Consider the following 25,926-nt stretch of genomic DNA (forward strand, 5'->3'; position numbering starts at 1 on the left):
GCCTGAAGTTGGTCCGGGTGTGTGCCCCGGGCCAAGAGACAGCAAGGTCAGCAGACGGCGGTGATTGTCCGCAGGGGTGACTGCTCGGAGGTTACTGGAAGGACCGCGGACGGGTGGTAACCCGGCGGTCTGGAGCAGTATACGAAGAACAGTCAGCACCAGGGCCGGGGCCTCTCGGACCCCGGCAAGGCTAGGAGTCGCCATGATTTGCCAAATCCGTCAGTGAAGGGGACGTCTGTCTCCAAACAACCAAGTCCCGATTGAAGGCAACAGTCCAACCGTGGTAGAGAGACACCGCCACCGCCAAGGCACCAGTTTCTCAGGGCCAGCGCCTGCGGATAAAGTAGGGCTCCTCCGGCCCATATCCAAGCCGGGGAGCGGGTTACCGGTGGGAACCCATCGCTACCAACACAGGAACATTAGGTGCAGGAAAAGGGACATCACCGTCACCTACTGGGGAAAGCAAGTGCAGCCGTCCGTGGGAACCATCTTTCCAGCCGTGTGTTTTACCAAGAACTGTGTCATCGTCTCAGGCTGAGTGAGTACCACAGTGCCGCAAGGCACAGCGCTGTCCCTGCGCCCACCAAGCCCTGCATCTCCCACCTCATCACTGGGCCCCGGGATCACCAACCCCTACCCACGGAGGGGCAACACAACAACTTGCTGCTTCACACCATCACTCCCGGGATCCCCATACAGAGCAGCGGTGGTGTCAACAAATCACCACAACCGTGGGTGGCGTCACAGACAATAGACTATATCCCAAAACCCAATCCCCTTTCACTCACGGGCAAGGAGCGCCGCTCGAGACCCCCGGGATCCGGCCCACCGCTCGAGCCACCACTGAGCAGCAGCAGCCGGACCCGAGCAGAGGGGTGAGCGCAGTGCTGACACCCTCCTCCCCGCCCGCGACATTGTGGTGCTGGATCGGGTTGCAGAAAGGAGACACACGCTGATGGTAAACAAAGTCTTTACTCATATGTGAGCTGCAGGGGACGGCCAGTTCAGGTCCCCGGTACTATCAGTGCCACTGTGTGATCCAGGTGCTTCTTCCTTGCACTTTGTCCATGTAGTGGGTCCCCGTAGTGTGGAACTTTTGGGGCCCGATTGCTATGTCCAGCAGTCACTTCTCTCTAAAGAGCAGGCAGTGTGGACCCTGTAGTTTAAGTCCCTTAGTCCCAGACCCTTGTCCTATTCATTGTCTGCTGATGCTCTTATGTTCAGGTCAATCTGAGAGGCCCTTACAGGCTACCTCCCTGGTCAGGTAAATTACTATTTGTGCTCGGTCTAGTCAGGTCCCTGAACCCTCTGGGCTCCTTCAGAAGCCTCAGGTCACAGCTCCCCCTGAAACTGATTGTCGTGGGCAGGGGACGGATCACAACCGGGGGGCGCTCGAGGCACTCTGACTCGGGCAGTGGCTGTGGCTCGAGTGGCAGCGGGATCCGGGGCTCGCGCAGCCATCCGTCGCCCACGAGTGAAAAGGGGATATTTACAGGGGAGATTGTTTGTTTGTGACTCCACCCGTGGGTTGCGGTGATGGATGGTGACACCGCCGCTGCCTAGATATTGGGGTGCCCGGGGCTGATGGAGCAGGGCAGCAAGGTGGGATCCCCTCCACCTGTAGGGGAGGTGTAGTCGTCCCGGGGCCCAGGGTAATGTGAGAGGTTGCAGGGAGCAGTCTTTAGGAGGCAGGAAGTAGAGCACTTACAGTTGGTAATCGTGTTGCTGGATGAGGCTCTATTGATGTGGAGGGTCAGTAAACGCAGATGGAAGAAATACTCAGAGTCCAGTACTTAACCAGAAATTGCCGGTGTCCGTATGCCTTTGGTACGGGGGTGTTCGGATTCCACACCCGGTACAAGAAGCAGGGCCCTCTTTTTCCTGCACTCCAGTTGACAGTCACCTTTTCCTCCTTGGTTTCGGACGGGGGAAGTCCTTATTCTGCACAAGTCCGGATTCCTGTGCACACTACTAGCGGGCCACTGCCCTGCCCCGGTCCACCACGGGTTCCCCTGAGCCTACTCTCCACTTCAGCTCCTAGAACTTTGCTTTCACCTTTCTTCACTTCCCCAGCAGCCCAGGAGCTACAACCTCTGTCTGCTCTCCTCTCACTCCTTTCTCCGACTGACCCTCAACTCCTTCCCTCCTGCTCTTTTCAGTTTCTACACTGGGGGGACGGTGCGTCTGCCTCACTGCACCGATGTGGGATCAGGTATAACCAAGGAGGATTAACTCTTTCTGTGACTACCTGGCCGGGCCAGGGCGTCACACTGATCACAGTCTGCCTCTGCTCCTGGGTCACCGCTGCACACCCAGCTCAGAGATTTTTCACTTAGCTCCTCTCTCTTTGGAGCGCTGCACTCAACTAACTTGTCCACACCCACCAGGCTGTCTAGTCATCCTCGGGCTGACCCTGGGACATTGGACCCCCCCCGGGTCTGTGATTGTCAGGCACTGGTGTGGGTGGTAGCTGGGATTTTCTGTGTTTGTGGTGGTAGTGGCACTGAGTTCCCTGGGAACTTGGGGGTAGGCCCTGCACCCTAGGAGAGAATGCAGTTCCCAGTAGCACCTTGAAACCTTCAGGGGCGCTACACTTACCCTTATGTAAAAAATTGGCTGTAATTTGGAAATCCTAATAATCCTTTTAAATGCTGATATTTTTACATTTTCTTGTAAGGTGGAGTAAGAGGGAGAACGCTGCTTGATTTTGGCACTGGACCCTCCATTTATCACCTCCTCTCGGCTTGTGAAGTATTTGATGAAATCATCGTCTCAGATTTACTTGAGCAAAACCGTGCCGAATTCCAAAAATGGCTGCAGAAGGATCCGGATGCTTTCGACTGGACTCACATCATTAAATGTGTATGTGATCTGGAAGGAAACGGGTAAAACATTTTCATCAACTTTATGGTAATTTTGTGTCTGTCACCAAACTTGTGTTAGTATATTAAAACTGACCACGTACGTACTGTTTGGTGCTGGGCTAGTAGGACTCAGAAGCAAATCTGAATATGCCGAGCTGCAGGAAAAAAAACACGAGTATGAGATAAAGCAAAAGCTTAAATCATGGATGAGACAAGGACGTGTTTAAGATTAGCCAAGATTTCCTTGATTCTTAGATAATCATTCAGCTCTACATATACAATTTGAATTCAAAAGGTCAGAACTATGAAATAGTCCAAAAGGGTCGTCTCTTATACATAACCCATGTCCATGGGCCAGATTAGGGCAGTGACCACACTTGGAAAAGCTCTTCACTTAGGCTCATCGTTGAGGTTTCTATAAGAAAACCCACCTCTTATTGTAGGTGGCCCATATTCACAATTATAGCATCTAGATGTGGGTGGTCCACCATTTCATTAGCCTATAAATAAGCAAAATAATTTTGTTCTTTGCTGTTTAAAGGGAAGATTGCAACAAAAAGGAAGAGAAACTCCGCAGTAAGGTGAGAGAATTCCTCATATGTGACGCTCTGAAAAGAAACCCTTTCGATCCTGTGGTCGTATCACCGGTGGATTGTCTCCTGTGTTGTCTCTGTCTTGAAGCCCCGTGTAAGGACATGAAGTCCTACTGTGAAGTTCTGAAAAATTTCAAGGACTTGATAAAACCTGGAGGTCACCTTTTAATTTTAAGTGGGCTAAATGCTACTTTTTATCATGTTGGTGAAAATCGTTTCAGTACATTGACCTCAAATAAGGAGGATCTGGAGGCGGCCTTCAAAGAAGCCGGTTACCAGATTGAGAAAGCGGTGTATGCCCCCCGTGTGGACAAATCGGGAATGGAGGTTGCCAATTTTCAAGGGAAATATTTTATTCATGCCCGTAAACAAAAGTGAAGTCACATTTTCTGGATTGTTTTGACTTGTAAAAATATTTTCCTAAATTTTATAAAAACTAATGTGAAATAAAAGTGAACATTTTGGAATTAGTTTATTGATTATTAATAAAATGTTGTCCGATTGTAGTCTTAGGCGGGCTTTGCACACTACGACATCGCAGGTGCGATGTCTGTGGGGTCAAATTGAAAATGACGTACTTCCGGCATCGCATGCGACGTCGTAGTGTGTAAAGGCTCGATGATACAATTAACGAGCGCAAAAGCGTCGTAATCGTATCATCGGTGCAGCATCGGCGTAATCCATAATTACACTGACGCGACGGTCCGATGTTGTTCCTCGCTCCTGCGGCAGCAGACATCGCTGTGTGTGAAGTCGCAGGAGCGAGGAACATCTCCTACCGGCGTCACCGCGGCTTCCGTAGTTATGCGGAAGGAAGGAGGTGGGTGGGATGTTTACATCCTGCTCATCTCCGCTCCTATTGGCCGCCTGCCGTGTGACGTCTCAGTGATGCCGCACGACCCGCCCCCGTAATAAGGAGGCGGGTTGCCGGCCAGAGCGACAGTCGCAGGGCAGGTGAGTGCATGTGAAGCTGGCGTAGCGATACTTTTCGCTACGCCAGCTTTCACAAGATATTGTACCTGCGACGGGGGGGGGGGGGAGAGAAGACTATCGCGTGCGATATCGCAGCATCGGCTTGCAATGTCGCAACGTGCAAAGCCCGCCTTACACACAGTTGTATCATTCATCTGAATTTGACTGATGACATCTACATACCCCTTACCCATACCTTCGTGTCCTGCTGCGCAAATAAAAACATGACAACTTTTTCTCCTTTAGTGAACAGGGTTGGCCCCAGCTTTTATTTAACTTCCTTTAAAACTCACTTTAATAAAACTTTCACTTAAAACCTAAGAAACTCTAGCAACCAAAATGGTTTGCCCCTCAGTTCCTGGGGGGCATGTGCATCCTCTCTTTCTTAAAGGGAACCTGTCATCAGAAATTTCGCCCAAAAGCTAAAAGATTCCCCCTCTGCAGCTCCTGGGCTGCATTCTAGAAAGGTCCCTGTTATTATTGTGCCCCATGTGAGACCAAAATAAAGCCTTTATAAAGTTCTACCTTTTTTGTATGCAGCTTCTGTAAATCTGACACGGGGGCGGGCTCTCTGCCGTCCGTTATTCTGCCTCCTGGTCCTGTATGCCGCCCCCATCGCTCCTTTCCATATCTGATGCACCGCCCACTGCTCCAGCCATCCCCGCGCATGCCCAGTGCCAGTCTCACAGGACTGAGCAGTGTGACCGCTGGTGACGTGTGCGCAGGCAAGTGATTATGGACGGGACTGTGACTGTTATCAGCAAGTACCCGGCCATAATCTCGTGAGCGTGCAAACCTCTCCAGCGGTCACACTGAGCTCAGTGTAGATGCTAGACTGTATGGGCTGCTTCCAGGGATGACGTCCCTTTGTCATGTGATAGTATTTCGAACACGCCCCTATCACATGACAAAGGGACGTCATCCCTGGAAGCAGCCCATACAGTCTAGCATCTACACTGAGCACAGTGTGACCGCTGGAGAGGTTTGCGCGCTCACGAGATTATGGCCGGGTACTTGCTGATAACAGTCACAGTCCCGCCCATAATCACTTGCCTGCGCACACGTCACCAGCGGTCACACTGCTCAGTCCTGTGAGACTGGCACTGGGCATGCGCGGGGATGGCTGGAGCAGTGGGCGGTGCATCAGCTATGGAAAGGAGCGATGGGGGCGGCATACAGGACCAGGAGGCAGAATAACGGACGGCAGAGAGCCCGCCCCCGTGTCAGATTTACAGAAGCTGCATACAAAAAGGTAGAACTTTATAAAGGCTTTATTTTGGTCTCACATGGGGCACAATAATAACAGGGACCTTCCTAGAATGCAGCCCAGGAGCTGCAGAGGGGGAATCTTTTAGCTTTTGGGCGAAATTTCTGATGACAGGTTCCCTTTAACCATTTGAATTACCGCCACAAAGGGTCTGGTGTACCCCTACACAAAGCCCCGACGGCCACATAACAACAAAAGAGCTTGCTCAACCCCATCCTGCAAACCTGACAAAAATATCCAAAGTTATCTCATTTAAGTGCACTCCGTCAGGCCCCATCAGCCGTTGATTGTCGCCTTCAAGCTGTCTATAACGCACTACCACCCCAGATTCTGATTGCACGAAATGCGAGAGACAGCAATTGATCATGTGACGCACCCGCTCAATGGGTACACATCCCTGGCACCCTGCCACGTGACCATAGGAATCATTTCAGACCAAACAATGATGACTTCTGTGAGATAACCGGAAGACTGTGCTGTGGGAATGTTTAAATGACAGACTGGGTGGACTACTATATACTTAGACAGAAAAATAAGTGTTTATCTATAATTAGACTAAGATCGTGGACATATATTTGCGCACACACACACACACACACACACACACACACACACACACACACACACACACACTTTATATAAGAGTACAGACTACAGAAAATAGGCGAGAGAGTTGGAGCAGATATGAGGTCAGTTTTCCCTTTTCCCTGCCACATGCCAAAATGGTGGACGAAGCACATGGGGGCGAGGCATGGTTGAGACAAGACCGTTTCCCCTCCCCCCACATGTTACAATATCGACAAAAGTAAATCACGTGCTGTGGGGGCCATTTTTCTATATGCCTCAGTGAAGATGACAAATCTACACCGACTGAATAACACATGAAGTATTTAGTAAAAGTTTTTAAAATACTAAAATATTAAATATTGAATAATTGGGTAGTTGTGCTGGAGGTGGCTGTGGAAGATGGGTCCAGTGTGCATGTTGGATTGAGGTGAAGTAGGCAATTAGATGAAATGAGTATTTCCAGTGTGAGAGTTAGGGATCAATATGTTAAAGTCCATTACAATATTGAAAATGATAGATTAAGAAAGCATTAAGATAAAAATTCTTAAATAACGTACCTTTTGTGGTAGATGTCATGATAAAGAATAAAGAAGTAAATACATATTCCAGTTATGAAAGAGGTGAAAAAATCCTGAGTTGTATGTTTAAAAAAAAAATAAATTATATATATAATATTAATAATATATATTAATAATATAATAATAATATTATTATTAAGAGTTTGGACAGACCTTCTCAAAGAGTTTTCTTTATTTTCATGACTCTAAAAATTGTAGATTCACATTGAAGACATCAAAACTATGAATGAAAACCTGTGGAATGAAATGCTTAGTGTGAAACAACTGAAAATATGTTTTATATTCTAGGTTCTTCAAAGTAACCACCTTTTGCTTTGATTACTGCTTTGCACACTCTTGGCATTCTCTTGATGAGCTTCAAGATGTAGTCACCGGAATTGGTTTTCCAACAGTCTTGAAGGAGTTCCCAGAGATGCTTGGCACTTGTTGGCCCTTTTGCCTTCACTCTGCGGTCCAGCTCACCCCAAACCATCTCGATTGGATTCAGGTCTGGTGACTGTGGAGACCAGGTCATCTGGCGTAGCACCCCATCACTCTCCTTCTTAGTCAAATAGCCCATACACAGCCTGGAGGTGTGTTTTGGGGTCATTGTCCTGTTGAAAAATAAATGATGGTCCAACTAAACGCAAACCGGATGGAATAGCATGCCGCTGCAAGATGCTGTGGTAGCCATGCTGGGTCAGTATGCCTTCAATTTTGAATAAATCCCCAACAGTGTCACCAGCAAAGCACCCCCACACCATCACACCTCCTCCTCCTCCATGCTTCACGGTGGGAACCAGCCATGTAGAGTCCATCCGTTCACCTTTTCTACAAAGACACGGTGGTTGGATCCAAAGATCTCAAATTTGGACTCATCAGACCAAAGCACGATTTCCACTAGTCTAATGTCCATCCCTTGTGTTCTTTAGCCCAAACAAGTCTCTTCTGCTTGTTGCATGTCCTTAGCAGTGGTTTCCTAGCAGCTATTTTACCATGAAGGCTGCTGCACAAAGTCTCCTCTTAATAGTTGTTCTAGAGAGGAGAAGGTATCCAAATTTTGGTATATATATATATACATATACACTGTGTGTGATAGGGAGATAGATATATATGTCCAAGGGAGGGAGATTTGTTAACTTGTGGCCAGCGAAAATGAGCAGTTTGCTTCTGGTTTTGGGGAGAGGAGCAACCTTTTTAAAGGGAAAAAAAAACAACTTGTGGAGCAGGATTTTTGTCTCACCTTGCAGTGGGATCTATTGTGGGTCAGCTGTGAAAGAGCAGGCCAAACATGTTTTTTTTCCACATTGTAAATTGTATTGGAAAATGTAATTGAAAATAGTTTATTTTACTAATTTTATCCCCAAAGAATAAAAATGAATTGTGGATATGTTTATATTTATTGGTAGATACTGGCGCATTTTCTAATTTATTAATAATTATAATAATTTGGTTTAAGGTATGTGGATTATTTATGGTATTCTGTTCTTTTTATTATTTACATTTTTATAGAAAAAGATTGTAATGCTTATTTCTGTGGTTCAAGCAAAGGTTAAAAAGTAATTGAAATAGTTTTCCAAAATTAAGTTACAGATAAAAACAATATTTATGGGGTTCCCTGTTAGGTACAATCTAGACACAATGTGACTTTCTTATGCCCCAAATGTAGAGCTCTGGGGCCACACACTTTTTGAATCCAATTATGTTTTGGATAATAGATTCAAAAATGGGGGGAAAGATATGGAAAGTCAAACCTATTTTTAAGTTTTTAATTTGTTCATCGATTGTGTTTTTCTATAAGTTTTCTTTTTTTATTTTTTGTTATCTGTAAAGAGGATACAGCAGACATACATATATCTCATGGTTGCTCTGATGTAACAAGAATTGTGAGATTTTGAACATGTCTCAGATGAGCCCATTGCTAATGTAGATTTTGAGTTTTTCCGTAGATGGATCCAGATACCAAGATGCTGGTTGATTCTACACTGGAAATACTGAGGTTACGCAACATGAGGTAATAAAAATCTAACCACTCGCTCCTCTCCCATCAGAATAGGAGAACGAGATGAAGATTTGCGATCGCTGAGGTTCGTAGAGCGGAGGCGGGTAAGCTAGTCAAAAGTGTTATATAGGCAGCAGATCTTTTCTAGTGTGACGTGATAAACCTAAAAAGACCGTAGAGTTCATATGAACTCAGGTGGAGGCTCTCCTGTTATCAAATTAGCCTGGCACAGTGGAAGATGGGGCTCACGTCTGAGCTGACTGATGGAGCCGGTGACAGATGGAGCCAGAGGAGATGCTCACACAGGTGCAGACAACAAAAAAGCAGTGAACGGGCCTAGAGTTGAGAGTCCTGTACCAATGTAGACCAGTACCTCGGTGGCACCTGTCACTTCCGTGACATTTGTCACTCTTCATGTTCTTAAATCCCTACAGGAACAAGTGATTCAGCAAGGAATGGAGTGTGAGACGCAGGGAGCCCAGCTGACTGAGGAAGTTCTGTGGATAAAGGGTGGTAAGCTTTCTCTGCCATGAGTTCTCTACTCAATAATGGCGCAGGTAACCCATGAACACATGTGACAAAGACCGTTATAAAAGTGTTGAGATGGACAAGATATGGGCGGCACCAGTGCTTAGTACCCAGGTGGCCAGACTCACCCAGTTTTGTAAGACGTGCGTAATATAAAGTAGAAAAACTGTAAAGATCTCATAGCAACACCCCCCTCATCCGCTCTACTGCTTCGGTGATTGCAGATTAGTCATATAAACCTACACATGTTTTATAAGTTTTGTGTGTGTGTTGTGTGAATTTCTTTTCAGGCCTGCTCTGAAACATATCCAGTATGGAAAACGTTACTGCTGAAAAACTCATGATGCTGCTGGTATGTAAAAATGGCATTCCTAAAAGTAATAAAAGTACATATTCTATAGCAGAGGTCATTATAGAGATCTTACAGTCAGGGCCGGCGTCAGCACCCGGCATACCCGGGCTCATGCCGGGGCCCTGGAGAGCTGGGGGTGGCCCACTCGGCCTCATCAGTTCTGCTGCCCCCGGGCCGAGTTCCGGGGACCATCACCGCAGTCCTCAGCAAGAAACTGTGGCTGCCGTCCTTCTAAGGCGCGCAGACCACAGCGTTCGCTGTGTCCTCCTGGATTGAGCGTCATCTGTGGGTGCAGCTACTGTCCGGCATCCTGCTCGGTCCCACAGATGAAGGAGGCGCAGTGCCAGCCAGCGACCCCCAGCACAGCGCTTCCCTCCGGCTGTGTGGGCCCTATCCATCGTGACCTGAGCGGCATGTGTGGGACACCCCTCCCCCCCCCCCCCCCTCTCGATCTGTATGTGCCCCCCGATTTATGGGCCCCGGTGAACTGTCTGGGCCTCTCCCCCCACGCGATGTATGCCCTCCCCGAAGCTGCATGTGTGGGCCCCGCAGAGCAAGGTGTGTTGGCCCCGCAGAGCAAGGTGTGTCTGTCTCTGTATGTATGTATGCAGCAGAGCAGTATGTGTCTGTATGTATATATGCAGCAGAGCAGTATGTGTGTCTGTATGTATGTATGTATGTATGTATGTATGTATGTATGCAGCAGAGCAGTATGTGTGTCTGTATGTATATATGCAGCAGAGAAGTATGTGGGTGTCTGTATGTATTTAGCAGCAGTGTGTGTATCCGTATGTATGCATGCAGAAGAGCAGTGTGTCTGTCAATATGTATGTATGCAGCAGAGCAGTGTGTGTGTGTGTGTGTGTGTGTGTGTGTGTGTGCAGCAGAGCAGTGTGTGTACAGCAGAGCTGAGTGTGTGTGTGTAGCAGAGCTGTGTGAATGTAGCAGAGCAGTATGTGTGTGTCTGTATGCAACAGAGCAGTATGTGTGTGTCTGTATGCAACAGAGCAGTATGTGTGTCTGTATGCAACAGAGCAGTATGTGTCTGTATGCAGCAGAGCAGTATGTGTGTCTGTATGCAGCAGAGCAGTATGTGTGTCTGTGTATGCAGCAGCAGTGTGTGTATCCGTATGTATGCAGCAGAGCAGTGTGTGTGTCTGTATGCAGCAGAGCAGTATGTGTGTCTGTCTATATGTATGCAGCAGAGCAGTATGTCTGTATGTATATATGCAGCAGAGCAGTATGTGTGTCTGTCTGTATGCAGCAGAGCAGTATGTGTGTGTCTGTATGTATATATGCAGCAGAGAAGTATGTGGGTGTATGCATGCAGCAGCAGTGTGTGTATCCGTATGTATGTATGCATGCAGAAGAGCAGTGTGTCTGTCAATATGTATGTATGCAGCAGAGCAGTGTGTGTGTGTGTGTGTGCAGCAGAGCTGTGTGAATGCAGCAGAGCAGTATGTGTCTCTATATATATATATATATATATATATATATATATATATATATACAGCAGAGCAGTATGTGTGTGTCTGTATGCAGCAGAGCAGTATGTGTGTGTCTGTATGCAACAGAGCAGTATGTGTGTCTGTGTATGCAGCAGCAGTGTGTGTATCCGTATGTATGCAGCAGAACAGTGTCTGTATGCAGCAGAGCAGTATGTGTGTCTGTCTATATGTATGTATGCAGCAGAGCAGTGTGTGTGTGTGTGTGTATTTATGCATGCAGCAGAGCAGTATGTGTCTCTATATGTATGCAGCAGAGCAGTATGTGTCTGTCTGTATGCAGCAGCAGTGTGTATCCGTATGTATGCAGCAGAGCAGTGTGTGTCTGTATGTATGCAGCAGAGCAGCAGTGTCTGTATGCAGCAGCAGTGTCTGCCTGTATGCAGCAGCAGTGTCTGCCTGCATGCAGCAGCAGTGTCTGCCTGCATGCAGCAGCAGTGTCTGCCTGCATGCAGCAGTGTCTGCCTGCATGCAGCAGTGTCTGCCTGCATGCAGCAGCAGTGTCTGCCTGCATGCAGCAGCAGTGTCTGCCTGCATGCAGCAGTAGTGTCTGCCTGCATGCAGCAGTAGTGTCTGCCTGCATGCAGCAGCAGTGTCTGCCTGCATGCAGCAGCAGTAGTGTCTGCCTGCATGCAGCAGCAGTAGTGTCTGCCTGCATGCAGCAGCAGTAGTGTCTGCCTGCATGCAGCAGCAGTAGTGTCTGCCTGCATGCAGCAGCAGTAGTGTCTGCCTGCATGCAGCAGCAGTAGTGTCTGCCTGCATGCAGCAGCAGTAGTGTCTGCCTGCATGCAGCAGCAGTAGTGTCTGCCTGCATGCAGCAGCAGTAGTGTCTGCCTGCATGCAGCAGTAGTGTCTGCCTGCATGCAGCAGTAGTGTCTGCCTGCATGCAGCAGTAGTGTCTGCCTGCATGCAGCAGTAGTGTCTGCCTGCATGCAGCAGTAGTGTCTGCCTGCCTGCATGCAGCAGTAGTGTCTGCCTGCCTGCATGCAGCAGTAGTGTCTGCCTGCATGCAGCAGTAGTAGTGTCTGCCTGCATGCAACAGTAGTAGTGTCTGCCTGCATGCAACAGTAGTAGTGTCTGCCTGCATGCAACAGTAGTAGTGTCTGCCTGCATGCAACAGTAGTAGTGTCTGCCTGCATGCAACAGTAGTAGTGTCTGCCTGCATGCAACAGTAGTAGTGTCTGCCTGCATGCAGCAGTAGTGTCTGCCTGCATCCAGCAGCAGCAGTGTCTGCCTGCATCCAGCAGCAGCAGTGTCTGCCTGCATCCAGCAGCAGCAGTGTCTGCCTGCATCCAGCAGCAGCAGTGTCTGCCTGCATCCAGCAGCAGCAGTGTCTGCCTGCATCCAGCAGCAGCAGTGTCTGCCTGCATCCAGCAGCAGCAGTGTCTGCCTGCATCCAGCAGCAGCAGTGTCTGCCTGCATCCAGCAGCAGCAGTGTCTGCCTGCATGTCTGTCTGCAGCAGAGCAGTGTCTGTCTGTCTGTCTGTGTCGCGGGCGGAGGGGACGCGCTCACCACGCTGTGGTCCGGAGCTTCTGCTGCTCGGTAGCTTGAGCAGTGGACCGGACCCCGGGACTCGAGCAGCGCTCCTCGCCCGTGAGTGAAAAGGGGTGGTTTTGGTTAGGGAGATTGTTCGTGACACCACCCACGGGACGTGGTGGTGATGGCACCACCGCTGCTGGTAATGGCGATCCCAGGAAAGATGGTGGGGTGCAGCTGGGATGTTGTCCCCTCCGTGGGTAGGGGAGTTGGTGATCCCAGGGCCCGGTGGTGTAACGGGGAGGCCGGATGGCTGGGGGTGCAGGGACTGCGCGGCGCGGTGCCGGACGGCGCTGGTGTACTCACTCAGACAATCACTGACAAAGTCTTTGGTAAACCAAAACGGCCGGGTGGACGGGTCCCGCAGCCGGCTGCAGTGTTGATGATGTGCTCTCCCCGAACGGCTGATGGTGGCTGTCTTTCCCTTCACCTTTTTAGAAATGTTCTGACTCCTGTGGTTGCCCACCGGTAGTCCGCTCCCCGGCGTATAGGTGCCGTAGGAGCCCGTTTTTCCCCCAGGCGCTGGCCCTTGGATCTCTAGCCTGTGGCGGTGGCTCTATATCCTCATGGTGTGAGCGGTTGCCTTCAATCGGGACTTGGTTGTTAGGGAACCCCGGGGGTTCCTGTCACATTCGGATTTGACTATTGACGGCGGCTCCAAGCCTGGTCGGGGTCCGATGGCCCTGCCTGTGTGCTTAGCTTCACTCCGTTCCCCGGTCCGGTACCGGCGGGCCGACGCCCGACCCCGGTCCTTCTGGCTTTGTGGAGTTCCACCAACTCCTGCAGATGGCCACCACCGTCTGCCAACCTTGCTGTCAGTGCCTGGGCTCCGACCGACACCTCAAGTGTTCACTTCTCTCACTTTCACCTCCAAGACTGATCTGACACCTTTCCCGCCTCCAGGCCTGTGAACTCCTCGGTGGGTGGGGCCAACCGCCTGGCTCCGCCCCACCTGGTGTGGACATCAGACCCTGGAGGGAGGCAACAAGGGTTTTTGTCTGACTGTTGTAACTGCCTAGGGTCGGGGGGGTGTATGTTGGTATGTATGTGACTACCTGGCTAGTCCAGGGCGTCACATATGCAGCAGAGCAGTGTCTGTCTGTATGCATGATGTGTATCTATGTATGTCAGTGTATATGACTGTATAGATTTGTCTTTAAATATGTATATGTACATGTACGTATCTGTGTGTGTGTGTGTGTGTGTGTGTGTGTGTGTGTGTGTGTGTGTGTGTGTGTGTGTGTCTGCATGTTTGTGGGGCCCACTGAGACTCTTCTGCCCGGAGGCCCACAAAAACCTGGAGCCAGCCCTGCTTACAGTATCTGGGGATTAGCAGCTATTTTGAACAGGCTAGGAAACTGGCTACACCAACGGTCCTCACCTGGGGATGCCCCTGATGAACCCCTGTCTGCCATTAAGAAAAGGGGAGAAACGCGTTGGACATTTTTCAAGCTGTTTGACAAATATTCGATTATTTTTATTAGCCTGAGTGTCATTTAGACAGTGGAGGGTCTGTGATTGGACAAGATCTCCCCATGCCTTTACCTAGCCTTATTATTAGAATGATACAGTGGGTACATGTTATACATGTGAAATATTCAATCTATGTTAGGGTTTGGTCCTTGAATTTGCTATGTTATATTGATTTAAGCTACTAAACAGCTATACAGCTATTTAAATATTCAAACTTTGTATTTTAATCTTTGGGAATGAATTGGATATATATATATATATATATATATATATATATATATATATATATATATATATATATATATATATATATATATATATATATATATATATATATTATTCTAGTATAAGAGACAAGCTACATGGATATGTTGAACAAACACTAGCCTTGGGGAGTAGCAAGTATTAAATACCCAAGGTTACTTATTAGTGATATTCCGGACAGCTGTGCTGGCCCTTTAAGTCAAAGAGAGCGTACGTGCATGTGTGAGGGCCGCAACTCGGAAGTCAGAGCCGAGACCACAGGGGAAGGCAGGACACTGGGGCGCAGGTGGCTGCAGTGAGTGAGCGGCGCAGGGTCGAGACCGACGGGGAAAAGGTATGGACTGGGTAGCAGGAGAGCGGGCTCGGCAGGGAGCGAGGACCTCAGGGGTTGGACTGATGGGTGGTGAGCGGCGCGGAGGAGACTTTGTGCAGCAGGCCTTCATGGTAAAATAGCTGCTAGGAAACCACTGCTAAGGACAGGCAACAAGCAGAAGAGACTTGTTTGGGCTAAAGAACACAAGGAATGGACATTAGACCAGTGGAAATCTGTGCTTTGGTCTGAGGAGTCCAAATTTGAGATCTTTGGATCCAACCACAGTGTCTTTGTAGAAAAGGTGAACGGATGGACTCTACATGGCTGGTTCCCACCGTGAAGCATGGAGGAGGAGGTGTGATGGTGTGGGGGGGGCTTTGCTGGTGACACTGTTGGGGATGTATTCAAATTTGAAGGCATACAGGACCAGCATGGCTACCGCAGCATCTTGCAGCGGCGTGCTATTCCATCCGGTTTGCGTTTAGTTAAACCATCATTTATTTTTCAACAGGACATTGACCCCAAACACACCTCCAGGCTGTGTAAGGGCTATTTGACTAAGAAGGAGCGTGATGGGGCCAACAAGTGCTAAGCATCTCTGGGAACTCCTTCAAGACTGTTGGAAGACCATTTCCGGTGACTACCTCTTGAAGCTCATCAAGAGAATGCCAAGAGTGTGCAAAGCAGGAATGAAATCAAAAGGTGGCTACTCTGAAGAACCTAGAATATAAGACATATTTTCAGTTGTTTCACACTTTTTTAAGTATTTCATTCCACATGTGTTAATTTATAGTTTTGATGCCTTCAATGTGAATCTACAATTTCCCCCCTCGCCCATGACAGCACCACCTAACTAAGGGTGCTGTCATGGGCTCATGAAAATCCCATTACCGGTAAGTAACTAAGACTTTTTAGTCATGAAAATAAAGAAAACTCTTTGAATGAGGTGTGTCCAAACTTTTGGTCTGCACTGTCTATATAGTGTGATATACATAGCTGCATTATGAAATGCTATAGCATGTAAACATTGAACATAGGAATTTTAAACCCTGAAGACCTACCTCTTCTGACAAGCCTACAAACTAGAACAATCCTCAGACCAGTACACCACTCCCCAACCAGCTCTTTCCTCACCCATCCCCTGTGGACTCTGAGCCCCCATGGGCAGAGTCCTCTCTCCTCCTGTGCCAGTCTGCGTTTTTGTAATGTTCATGATTGTTTTTTTATGTATACCCTTTTCACATGTAAAGCACCATGGAATAAATGGCGATATAATAATAAATAAAAACGTCCTTACTGCCATTGAAACCATATAAAAAATGAGAACATGTATTTCAAATTTTTGAATGTTAATATTTTGCAATAAAGTATGGATTATATCAAGCCTCTCATGATCCAGGACCGGTATTCACCGCTCCAGAGTTTCCCAGACCCGGCCTGGTCATGTCAGGGGTTTAACTCTCCTCGGCCTTGCTCCGGTTTTAGGAGACGCTATATCTGGTCGCTGCACCTGCATTCCTGTGCTGGTTATAGTTTTGCTCTGCAGCCTGTGACTGGCTCTGGGGAGATTTCCTGTTTGATCTGACTCCTAGTTACCTTTCCCTGACCTGTACCTTCCCCAGGACATCCTTCTGTCCCAGTCTTCTCGCTTGTGTCACTTGTTTACCCATCCTGGTTCATCCTCCTTCCCATGTTTGTCTCCTCACCCTCCGGTCTTGTCTTCTGTTCCCTGTGCCCTTTGTGTTCCCTCTGCATACCTGATCTCCCAGCATCCGACTTCAGTTCTGCTTTCTGACCTGATCTTCATCCTCCTTCTGCATTGACTTCCCGGATTGACTCTGACTGCTTGACTACTCTATTGCAGTCCCCCCATTTGGCACAGGTGATTTTAATCAGCAGGAGACTGCAAGAGGGGTCAGCCTTTTTTTTTTTTTTGCCCCCAGTTCACATATAGGAATCAGTGCGAGGTGAGTGCGCAGCTCCTCTCACTGGGTGATGGTACTGTGTGGTGGCTGCTGTTGTGGTGGTTTCGTGTCAGTGGGGCGGTGCGGCCTGGAGCCATGGGGGCTTCGACTTGCAGCATGGGCGCTGTGAGGCACCAGGTCGCCTGCCCTGCTGGCGCTTTGTGGCTACAGCAGTGGTTAGTGCACAGTGCCGCACTAAAAGGTTTAGATTAGGGACCCACACAAGAGGTTCGCCGTGACGTGGCAGTGGGCTTAATACATTCTGATCACAATGGTAACAAAGAACCTCATGTTCTATTTCATTTTTTGCCTAACGGCTTTAGATGATTGTATTTTTTGGGATGTGCGATCCATGTGTTTTTCTCATTAGTATGTTAAAATTAGAAGTGTGGTGTTTATTTCAATAAGGATTAGAAACTATTTTAGACCTTATAATCTCTACATTTAGCAGTAGTTGCCAAGAAAAGGTGGAGAAAAAAGATGATGCCTAAATACACCCAGATAGTAAGTGATGCATTCAACAGTGTTAATGTAATTACATCTTGACATAAATGGGAAATTACCAATTTGTTCAGGAACTCGGAAATTTTAGTTAATTGTATAGCTTGCCAAGATGTCTCCACCCTTACACCCCCCCAATACATTGAGGACTCAATGCATTCCAACGCAGATATATATAACATAAATACCATCCAATAGACCATCAATGATCCTCTCACTCCAGTCATTTCCATGAATGTTAACCCAAGGGGCCAAGTGTAAAGGTAGGGAAGGGAATCTGTATAAACTGTATTGACAACAATATATTAGTCAAAGGGGCACAGATATTGCTGGTTTGCAATCTAGATCTAGATATGGCTCCTGGCTTACTGCTTTGCTTGTTTTTGTTTCTTACTATACATTTGCCTATACATTTTTGCACTATTTTTTCTTCTGCTGGTGTTGTGTTTTTTTTTTATAGCTTGTTCTGTTTGTTTTTTTCTTTTGTTTGGTGATTTTTTTTTTTTTTTTTTTCCTGCCTTTACTTTTATTACTTTTTTTTTCTTTGTTTTTTTTAGCTTGTTTTTCTGTTGTTTTCTTACTTTAGTCTTTGGTGCTGTTTTTTTGGTTTCTTCTTGTTTTGTGTTTTTTTTGTTTTTTTTTTTACTTTAATCTTTTGTGACTTTTTTTCTACCTGTATTTTTGTTACTATTTTTCTTTTATTGGTGTTTTGCTTGTTTTGTTTTACTTTTGATTTTTTTTTTTCTGCATATAATTTACCATTCTTCTTTTGCTGGTGTGTATTGTTTTTTTTTTTGGGGCGTGTTAGCTTTTTTTTTCTGTAGTTTACTGTTTTGGTTTTTTTTTTTTTTTCTTTCTGCCTATACTTTTGTTACTATTATTCTTTTGGTGTTGTTTTTTTTTTTGTGTAGCTTTTATATATTATTTTTTTACTTTTTTTTTTTAATCTTTCGTGATTTTTTTTTTCTACCTGTATTTTTGTTACTATTTTTCTTCTATTGGTGTTCTTTAGCTTGTTTTTTTGTTTTTTGTTTTACTTTGATTTTTTTTTCTCTGCCTATACTTTTACCATTCTTCTTTTCCTGGTATGTTTTGGTTTTCTGTTTTTTTGGTTTTTTGTTTTTTTTTTTTTAACTTAGGTTTTTGTATTTTCCTGTAATTTACTGTTTTGGTTATATTTTTTTTCTTTCTGCCTATACTTTTGTTACTATTTTTCTTTTGGTGTTTTCTTTTTAGCTTGTATTTTATTTTTTTCTACTTTTAGTCTTTGGTGATTTCTCTTGCTGCAGGTTTTTTTTTTTTTAGCTTGTTTTTTGATTGTATGTATGTTCTTTTTACTTTTGTCTTCGGTATTTTTTTTTCCTGTCTATACTTTTACTATTTTTCTTTTTTGCTGGGTTTTTTTTTTGTTTTTTTTTAACTTTAGACTTTTGGGATTTTTTTTTTTTTTCTGTCTGCACTCTTGTTTCTATTTTTCTTGCTGTTATCTATTCTTGCAAACTCTGGTTTTATTGATGGTTGGTAAATTTACAATAATAGTAAAGGTGTTTTTTAGGCTCTTCACCTCTTAATATTGCTGTCAGTATTGGTAGTCAGTTCCCCATCCAGATCAATAATATAAACTTTCTGAACTTGACAGGTCAAGAAATATTTCAAAAAACATGACAATTTGGTGTCTGAAGTCACCACAAAAAATTTTAGCCATTAAGGCTGGGGACATCATACCAATATTTATGGTCTCCCTATTGTAATTAATCAAATTACTCATGGAAACTCCAACATAACATTGACATAAGTCAAATCCACCAAATAAAATGTCAACTTTTCTTTAACCTTTTAATCGTTAGTTATATAGTACAAATATTAGGACAATAATATCCGGTCAGGTTTGTGTATTACATTCTTTTCTCAGCTCAGAGGAAATGTTTATGAATAAGAAATGTATACATCTGACCAAATGTTATCCGTGCTAGTCTACAGTGGTTAGGCTTGGGGCTATCTATACATGAATGTGCTGTACTATACTGACATAACTTATTCTATTGCCCGAAATCTGCCTCTGATGTATTTTTTTTTTTTTTATTACTTTATAATTAGTGAAAATGTCACAATTGCAATAATTTTGCCCTATTTTTATATTATGCATTTGGACGTCCCCTGGAAAAAAAAAATATATACAGTGTATATTAATCAAATATTCGTACTACAATAAAAAGTTACAACATCTTGCTAAAAAGTGAATAATACATAACTGGGTATTCCCGTCTGACGCATTTCCATAGGATATTCTGTTAAAATGTCAGATGCAGGTTCTACCATTGGATCCTACACGCACGACGTCCAGGAATGGCTAGGTGATAATTCATGCTCAACGTCAATCAGCTGCATCTAAGCAGGATATTTGTGCAGTGCACAGGATACTCAGCACACCGGGCAGAAGATCGGATCCTCAGTGTGGTGATGGGGGTGGTGGCTATGTACGGTGCCTGGTGGACCAAAGCAGTGGATAGGGCACACATCCCTGGCTGTACGGGGATTAATGCTAATATTACTGTCCCCTCTCTGTTCATTGGCGTTACCCCATAGTGTTAGTGTGGTGGAGGGAGACAGTAAACCAGTCGTAAACTATACTTTAAGGGAATCTCTCAGCAGGTTTTGCTACTTCATCTGAGAGTAGCATGTAATAAGCAAAGAAATTCTGAAACTAACAATGTTCAACTTAGATTACTGGGTGCAGCTGTTCTGACATTGTCATAGAATTGAGTGTAGCAGAGCTGGGTGATGGGGGTGGTGGCTATGTAAGGTGCCTGGTGGATCGAAGCAGTGGATAGGGCACACATCCCTGGCTGTACGGGGATTAATGCTAATATTACTGTCCCCTCTCTGTTCATTGGCGTTACCCCATGGTGTTAGTGTGGTGGAGGGAGACAGTAAACCAGTTGTAAACTATACTTTAAGGGAATCTGTCAGCAGGTTTTTTGCTACTTCATCTGAGAGTAGCATGTAATAAGCAAAGAAATTCTGAAACTAACAATGTTCAACTTAGATTACTGGGTGCAGCTGTTCTGACATTGTCATAGAATTGAGTGTAGCAGAGCTCGGAGCTGTCCCAGCCACACCAGGCTCTCAATAGAGATTGACACCTTAGGCAATGCACAATCACAGCAGGGGGTTTGCTAGATGAGGCTGGTTTCACACATCCGGTTTTTCGCCGGTTTGCCAGATTCGGCGCACGCCAGTACAGTGTATACAGTACAATGGCAGTGCGACACGCGCCGGTCACATGCTGTCATGTGACCGGAGCATGTGACCCGGATGTTGCGGCGCTGCTATTGTACTGTATACACTGTACTGGCATGCGCCAAATCCGGCAAATCGGCGAAAAGCCGGATGTGTGAAACTAGCCTAAGGGCCCTTTCACACATCAGTTTTTTGCCTTCAGTCACAATCCATTGGAAAAACTGATGCGACAGATCCGTCGAAAAAACGTTGTTTCCGTCCGACAGACAGTTTTTTCGACGGATCCGACAAAAGACGGATGAAACGTGAGGTCGCAATCCGTCGCTAATAAGTCAATGAGAAAAAAATGGATCCAGCAGCATCAGTCACTGGATCTGTTTTTTTTCAAAATTCGACGGATTGTGACTGACAGCAAAAGACTGATGTGTGAAAGGGGCCTAACATGTCATTTGACTTCCTTGTCCTCAAATGCGAATTACAGGGTAATTTAACCCTTTAATTTAGGTAAACAACAAGCACACAGATAAGAGGAGCACAGTTGTTTTTTCTTTTCTAACCCTTACAGCATGTCCTCAGCTTACATTGCAAAATCCTAATGACAGATTCCCTTTAATTAGGAGCAAATGGTAATAGAGAGATGGTATCACATGCAGGGCAAGTTACATAAGACAGGCGTCTAGCAGGAGATACAGAAAATACATGTGTGAGGCGTAAGTCCATTCATATCTCATCCTGATGTCCAGCGTGAAGCAGCAGCTGTCACCCCTGCTTCCCGCGTCCTCCCCCTTCTCCTCCTGTCCGGATGCAATAAAGGACTATTTTTACCGATCTGGGTGAGTGCCTACGATTTTCCTTTTGTTCTTATAACTAAAGATGAGCGAACCATTGAAGGTTCTGTTCGACAGCACCTCCACGTGTCCAAACTTGGCCCAAGGAGTTTCGGAATCACTGGCAGTTTGAGTCTCCGCCCACATACAGCTAGCCATATGCAGATCCCTTCCGGGAAGGGTGGGCCAGCTTTTTCGAATTTTTATTTTTTTTTATTTTATTTTGTTGCACACTACATGTGATTACGCTTTTATTACCCCCAGTGCGAGCTGTTCAAACACTGCTCGCACTGGGCTGAGCACCAGGCGTACCCGAGCACAGTGTTGCGTTAAGTTCACATGTAAAGCATCCAAACTCCGAACCCTGTTTAAGTTATTGTTTCGGCTCGAAATCCAAATTTTGGCTTTGCTCATCTTTACTAGGCACGTGATTGAGCGAAGGGGAAGAACCCATCAAGAGCCATTAGGGAGTGCAAAGTTCAGGCTCAGCTGAGTGCCTTTCCCTAGCGCCAAGACCATCCGTTGTATTGTTTCTCTGGTGTACCTTGTGTGTTGTCACCTTTACCTTTTTTTTAGGCTAGTGAAGAAATGTCTAAGGCAGGACCTTCCCAGACACTTTCCAAGGGGTTATCTGACCTTAAGTTATCAAACTTTATAAAATCTTGGGAAAATTAAATTCTATTCTAAATTTTATTTGATAGGGACTCGTGATACTCCTTTTTTCTTTTCTAAACTTTATATAATTGTTGGAGGTAATGGGTTAATTTTAATTTATTTTATATTTTTTTTTTATTTTTTTTTTTTTTTTTTTTTACAATTAGGTCTATTCGTAATCATCTAAGATAATCTGAAGATAGTCCTGAGAATAAAACATCATGGCTGCCAGTTTTACCTCCCAGCAAGCCTACATTGCTGAATTCAACCCTAAAGATTACTTACAAAGATACTATTTGGAAGGGAGCGGAATCCATTCTGGAGAATGGACGGATTTTGCATTAAAACATCTCCATGAAACTTTCACCAAAAGTAATCCAGTAATTTCAATGTATTCTAGAGGGTAAATCTTGAAATGTGTATGTGGTGTCAATATGTCACTGGGTGGTAGAGGATAACAAGGGACCGGGGCTCCTAAACTGGTCATCAGCTTAGAGAGGCCTTAGCTGTCCCTGATATAAGAGATACATCTGATGGTGATGATGTCTGGGCCGCTTTCCTACCCCTGCTCCTGACCAGCCCTTATCTAGTACCCCTTCTTACCCCTGGGGAGGCCTGGAACAGGAGCGTATAAACACCAACAGTGATAGAGTTTTGGTTTCCCTTGTTTGTCTATCACACAGCACGCACACTGAGTTATGAGACAACAAATGATAAGGAGCAAAACAAACAACAGGGAGGAAATAACCAGATGACAGGAGGAATACCACAGCACACCAAGCAATACACAGTAAATCACCAGACTGGAAAACAGCACATGGACTGGTTTAGCAGAAAGCTATAGTCGGCATAGGAAGACAATATCCTCCATCTTAAAAAGGTGGAGTAGCTGTGATTGGTCACCCGCAACTTGTGATCCATAAAGTAACCAGCAGGCTAACAGAAATTAACCCATGCTAGTCCAATCACTAATGAGCACAAAGCTGGTCAACTCCCAAACCTGCCTGAAGCACCAGAGAAAGTATAGTGACTAGGGAAGATCGAATACCACAAATATTTGCCTTCGCGCATATATGCGCCGAATAGGTCGCCGCTATTTGACTATCACGAATAGTCGATGCAGAATGTAAGTGTGGCGCCCCTGACCTGGTCAGGCACCACTGAGTACTGCACCCATGCTGGGGGCAGTACAATACAGGTAATCCAGAAGGCTGAAGGTGTGATTACACAGGCAAGTAGTAATCAGGTCTCCCACATGGACCTCTGATGGACCCATGGGAAATCCAGGAGGGGGCGTGGCCTCCATCTCCACTCAAGGGGTGTGGTAGAGAGCCTGGTTGCTAGGTTGCGTAGGCAGACACAGTGGGGAGGGAGTAGTGAGCCAGTTAGGAGTGCAGCTCAGGGAGAGCAGACACATGCAGCAGACCCTGCAGTCTGGCACAATCTGACAGCGCACGTGCAGTGGCTACCGACGGGGGAGAACAGTCACCTGGGAGTGCCACCCGAAAACCACCCGAGACTGGAGGCAAGCGGTGGCTGAGTAAGGGGACTGCCAGGGAGGTACCAGGCCCGTAAGGGTAACAGGTCCCAGTGCAGAGATTCATTCAATTTTCTCCTGCCAAACCTGCCAGAGGCGGCACTTCAGACCCCCACCATAACACCACAGAGTCCGCAGCCACGTAGCAATGAGAGGGCCCATAGCTCACAAGAGGCAAGCAGCCGGAGAGACCTGGATCAGGCTACAAGCAAACGGGCTGAAAAGAGGGGAGAACAGGCAGCAGCAACTTCCCTGGGTGACCCCCGTAGGGGCTTCAAGTCGGGGTCACTCCAAAAACATCAGGGCTAGAGAAGGAGAGTTGGTAGTCGCCCTCAAAAGTCAGCCTGACGTAGTGCCTGGTTTCCTCTGGTTAATCCCAGCTACGCCCGGGGTACTCACCCTGCCATCATTGTGAGTAAAAACCCTGAAAGACTGTCTGGACTAGGCCTGAGTCATTCTGCGACCTGTGGTTCCACACACCTACACAGGGCCCTGGGGCCTACCTCACTCTCGGGAGGCCACTGCATCTAGCTGCATCCAACATCAGCCCCAGGTGTCCCCTAATCTGCAGTGGCGGTCCCCTGACCACAATACCTCGAGTGACGTCACGAAACTCCTAAAGAAGCAACCTATCTGTGACCAGACTGTTCCGTCCCGTGGAGTCCCTGAAGGTAATGCACCGACACAACACCTGTGGGGCTTCACATTAGTCTATGGGAAACCCGAAAACAATTATTCTTGCTTCCCATAGACTTACATTGCGCATCGAATATTTGCATAGCGGCGACCTATTCGTCGGATATTCGCGAAGGCGAATATTTTGATATTTGATCATCCCTAATAGTGACGACTGTCAGTATGTGGTCTAAACAGAATCTGATGCCGCTATGACACTCGACGCGTTTTGCGCAAAACACCGTTTAACACAGTATTGCTTATGTGGTTTCTATACCTCATTGTGAGAATTAAAGGGGCATTCGCATTCTTGGTAGATTGGTAGGATATGCTATTAATATCCAGTATATACAGTTATGGCGGCTGATTTGTGCAGTCAGAACCAGAGAAGTGGTCATCCATGGGTGGGTCTCTCCAATCATAACTATGGGAGCTCCAAAAAGTGGCCAATGTTCTTAATTTGTGAGTTTTTTGAGCACCCATAGACAGTCATACTCGAAAGTCTTGGCACCCTTGAACTTTGTTCCAGAAATTGAAGTTTTTATCCCAGAAAATTATTGCAATCACATGTTTTGTTATACACATTTAATTGAGCAATTTCCTTACCATTATGTAGCGTTGCTTGTAGCTATAATCCAGTATTCAGAATATTTTCTTACCTGATATTTTATATTTTGTCTAATCTTGTAAGGTGGAGTAAGAGGGGACACACTGCTTGATGTTGGAACCGGACCCTCCATTTATCACCTCCTCTCGGCTTGTGAAGTCTTTGATGAAATCATCGTCTCAGATTTACTTGAGCAAAATCATGTCGAATTCCAAAAATGGCTGAAGAAGGATCCAGATGCTTTTGACTGGACTCACATCATCAAATTTGTATGTGATCTGGAAGGCAACAGGTAATAATTTCTTAACCAAGTTTACATCAAATATACAGTTAGGTCCAGAAATATTTGGACAGTGACACAAGTTTTGTTATTTTAGCTGTTTACAAAAACATGTTCAGAAATACAATTATATATATAATATGGGCTGAAAGTGCACACTCCCAGCTGCAATATGAGAGTTTTCACATCCAAATCGGAGAAAGGGTTTAGGAATCATAGCTCTGTAATGCATAGCCTCCTCTTTTTAAAGGGACCAAAAGTAATTGGACAAGGGACTCTAAGGGCTGCAATTAACTCTGAAGGCATCTCCCTCGTTAACCTGTAATCAATGAAGTAGTTAAAAGGTCTGGGGTTGATTACAGGTGTGTGGTTTTGCATTTGGAAGCTGTTGCTGTGACCAGACAACATGCGGTCTAAGGAACTCTCAATTGAGGTGAAGCAGAACATCCTGAGGCTGAAAAAAAAGAAAAAATCCATCAGAGAGATAGCAGACATGCTTGGAGTAGCAAAATCAACAGTCGGGTACATTCTGAGAAAAAAGGAATTGACTGGTGAGCTTGGGAACTCAAAAAGGCCTGGGTGTCCACGGATGACAACAGTGGTGGATGATCGCCGCATACTTTCTTTGGTGAAGAAGAACCCGTTCACAACATCAACTGAAGTCCAGAACACTCTCAGTGAAGTAGGTGTATCTGTCTCTAAGTCAACAGTAAAGAGAAGACTCCATGAAAGTAAATACAAAGGGTTCAGATCTAGATGCAAACCATTCATCAATTCCAAAAATAGACAGGCCAGAGTTAAATTTTCTGAAAAACACCTCATGAAGCCAGCTCAGTTCTGGAAAAGT

General features: G+C 45.9%; 2 protein-coding genes across 2 annotated transcripts in view; both read left to right on the top strand.

Moving 5' to 3' along the window:
- LOC142256110 (nicotinamide N-methyltransferase-like) overlaps positions 1–3,843 on the top strand; it is a 32,722-nt gene extending 28,879 nt beyond the window's left edge. The window contains exons 3-4 of the mRNA XM_075327645.1: positions 2,678–2,885; positions 3,406–3,843. Coding sequence (XP_075183760.1) covers positions 2,678–2,885; positions 3,406–3,835 — 638 coding nt within the window. The 3' untranslated portion in view covers positions 3,836–3,843. The remainder of the gene's footprint in view (positions 1–2,677; positions 2,886–3,405) is intronic.
- A 12,733-nt stretch (positions 3,844–16,576) lies between these two features.
- The window catches only part of LOC142255685 (nicotinamide N-methyltransferase-like), a 14,810-nt gene continuing 5,460 nt past the window's right edge, over positions 16,577–25,926 (top strand). Inside the window, exons 1-3 of the mRNA XM_075327127.1 lie at positions 16,577–16,676; positions 22,148–22,352; positions 24,884–25,091. Of these exons, the coding sequence (XP_075183242.1) occupies positions 22,202–22,352; positions 24,884–25,091 (359 nt within the window). The 5' untranslated portion in view covers positions 16,577–16,676; positions 22,148–22,201. The remainder of the gene's footprint in view (positions 16,677–22,147; positions 22,353–24,883; positions 25,092–25,926) is intronic.

The sequence above is a fragment of the Anomaloglossus baeobatrachus genome, chromosome 11, assembly GCF_048569485.1.
Source record: "Anomaloglossus baeobatrachus isolate aAnoBae1 chromosome 11, aAnoBae1.hap1, whole genome shotgun sequence".
Taxonomy (NCBI): domain Eukaryota; kingdom Metazoa; phylum Chordata; class Amphibia; order Anura; family Aromobatidae; genus Anomaloglossus; species Anomaloglossus baeobatrachus.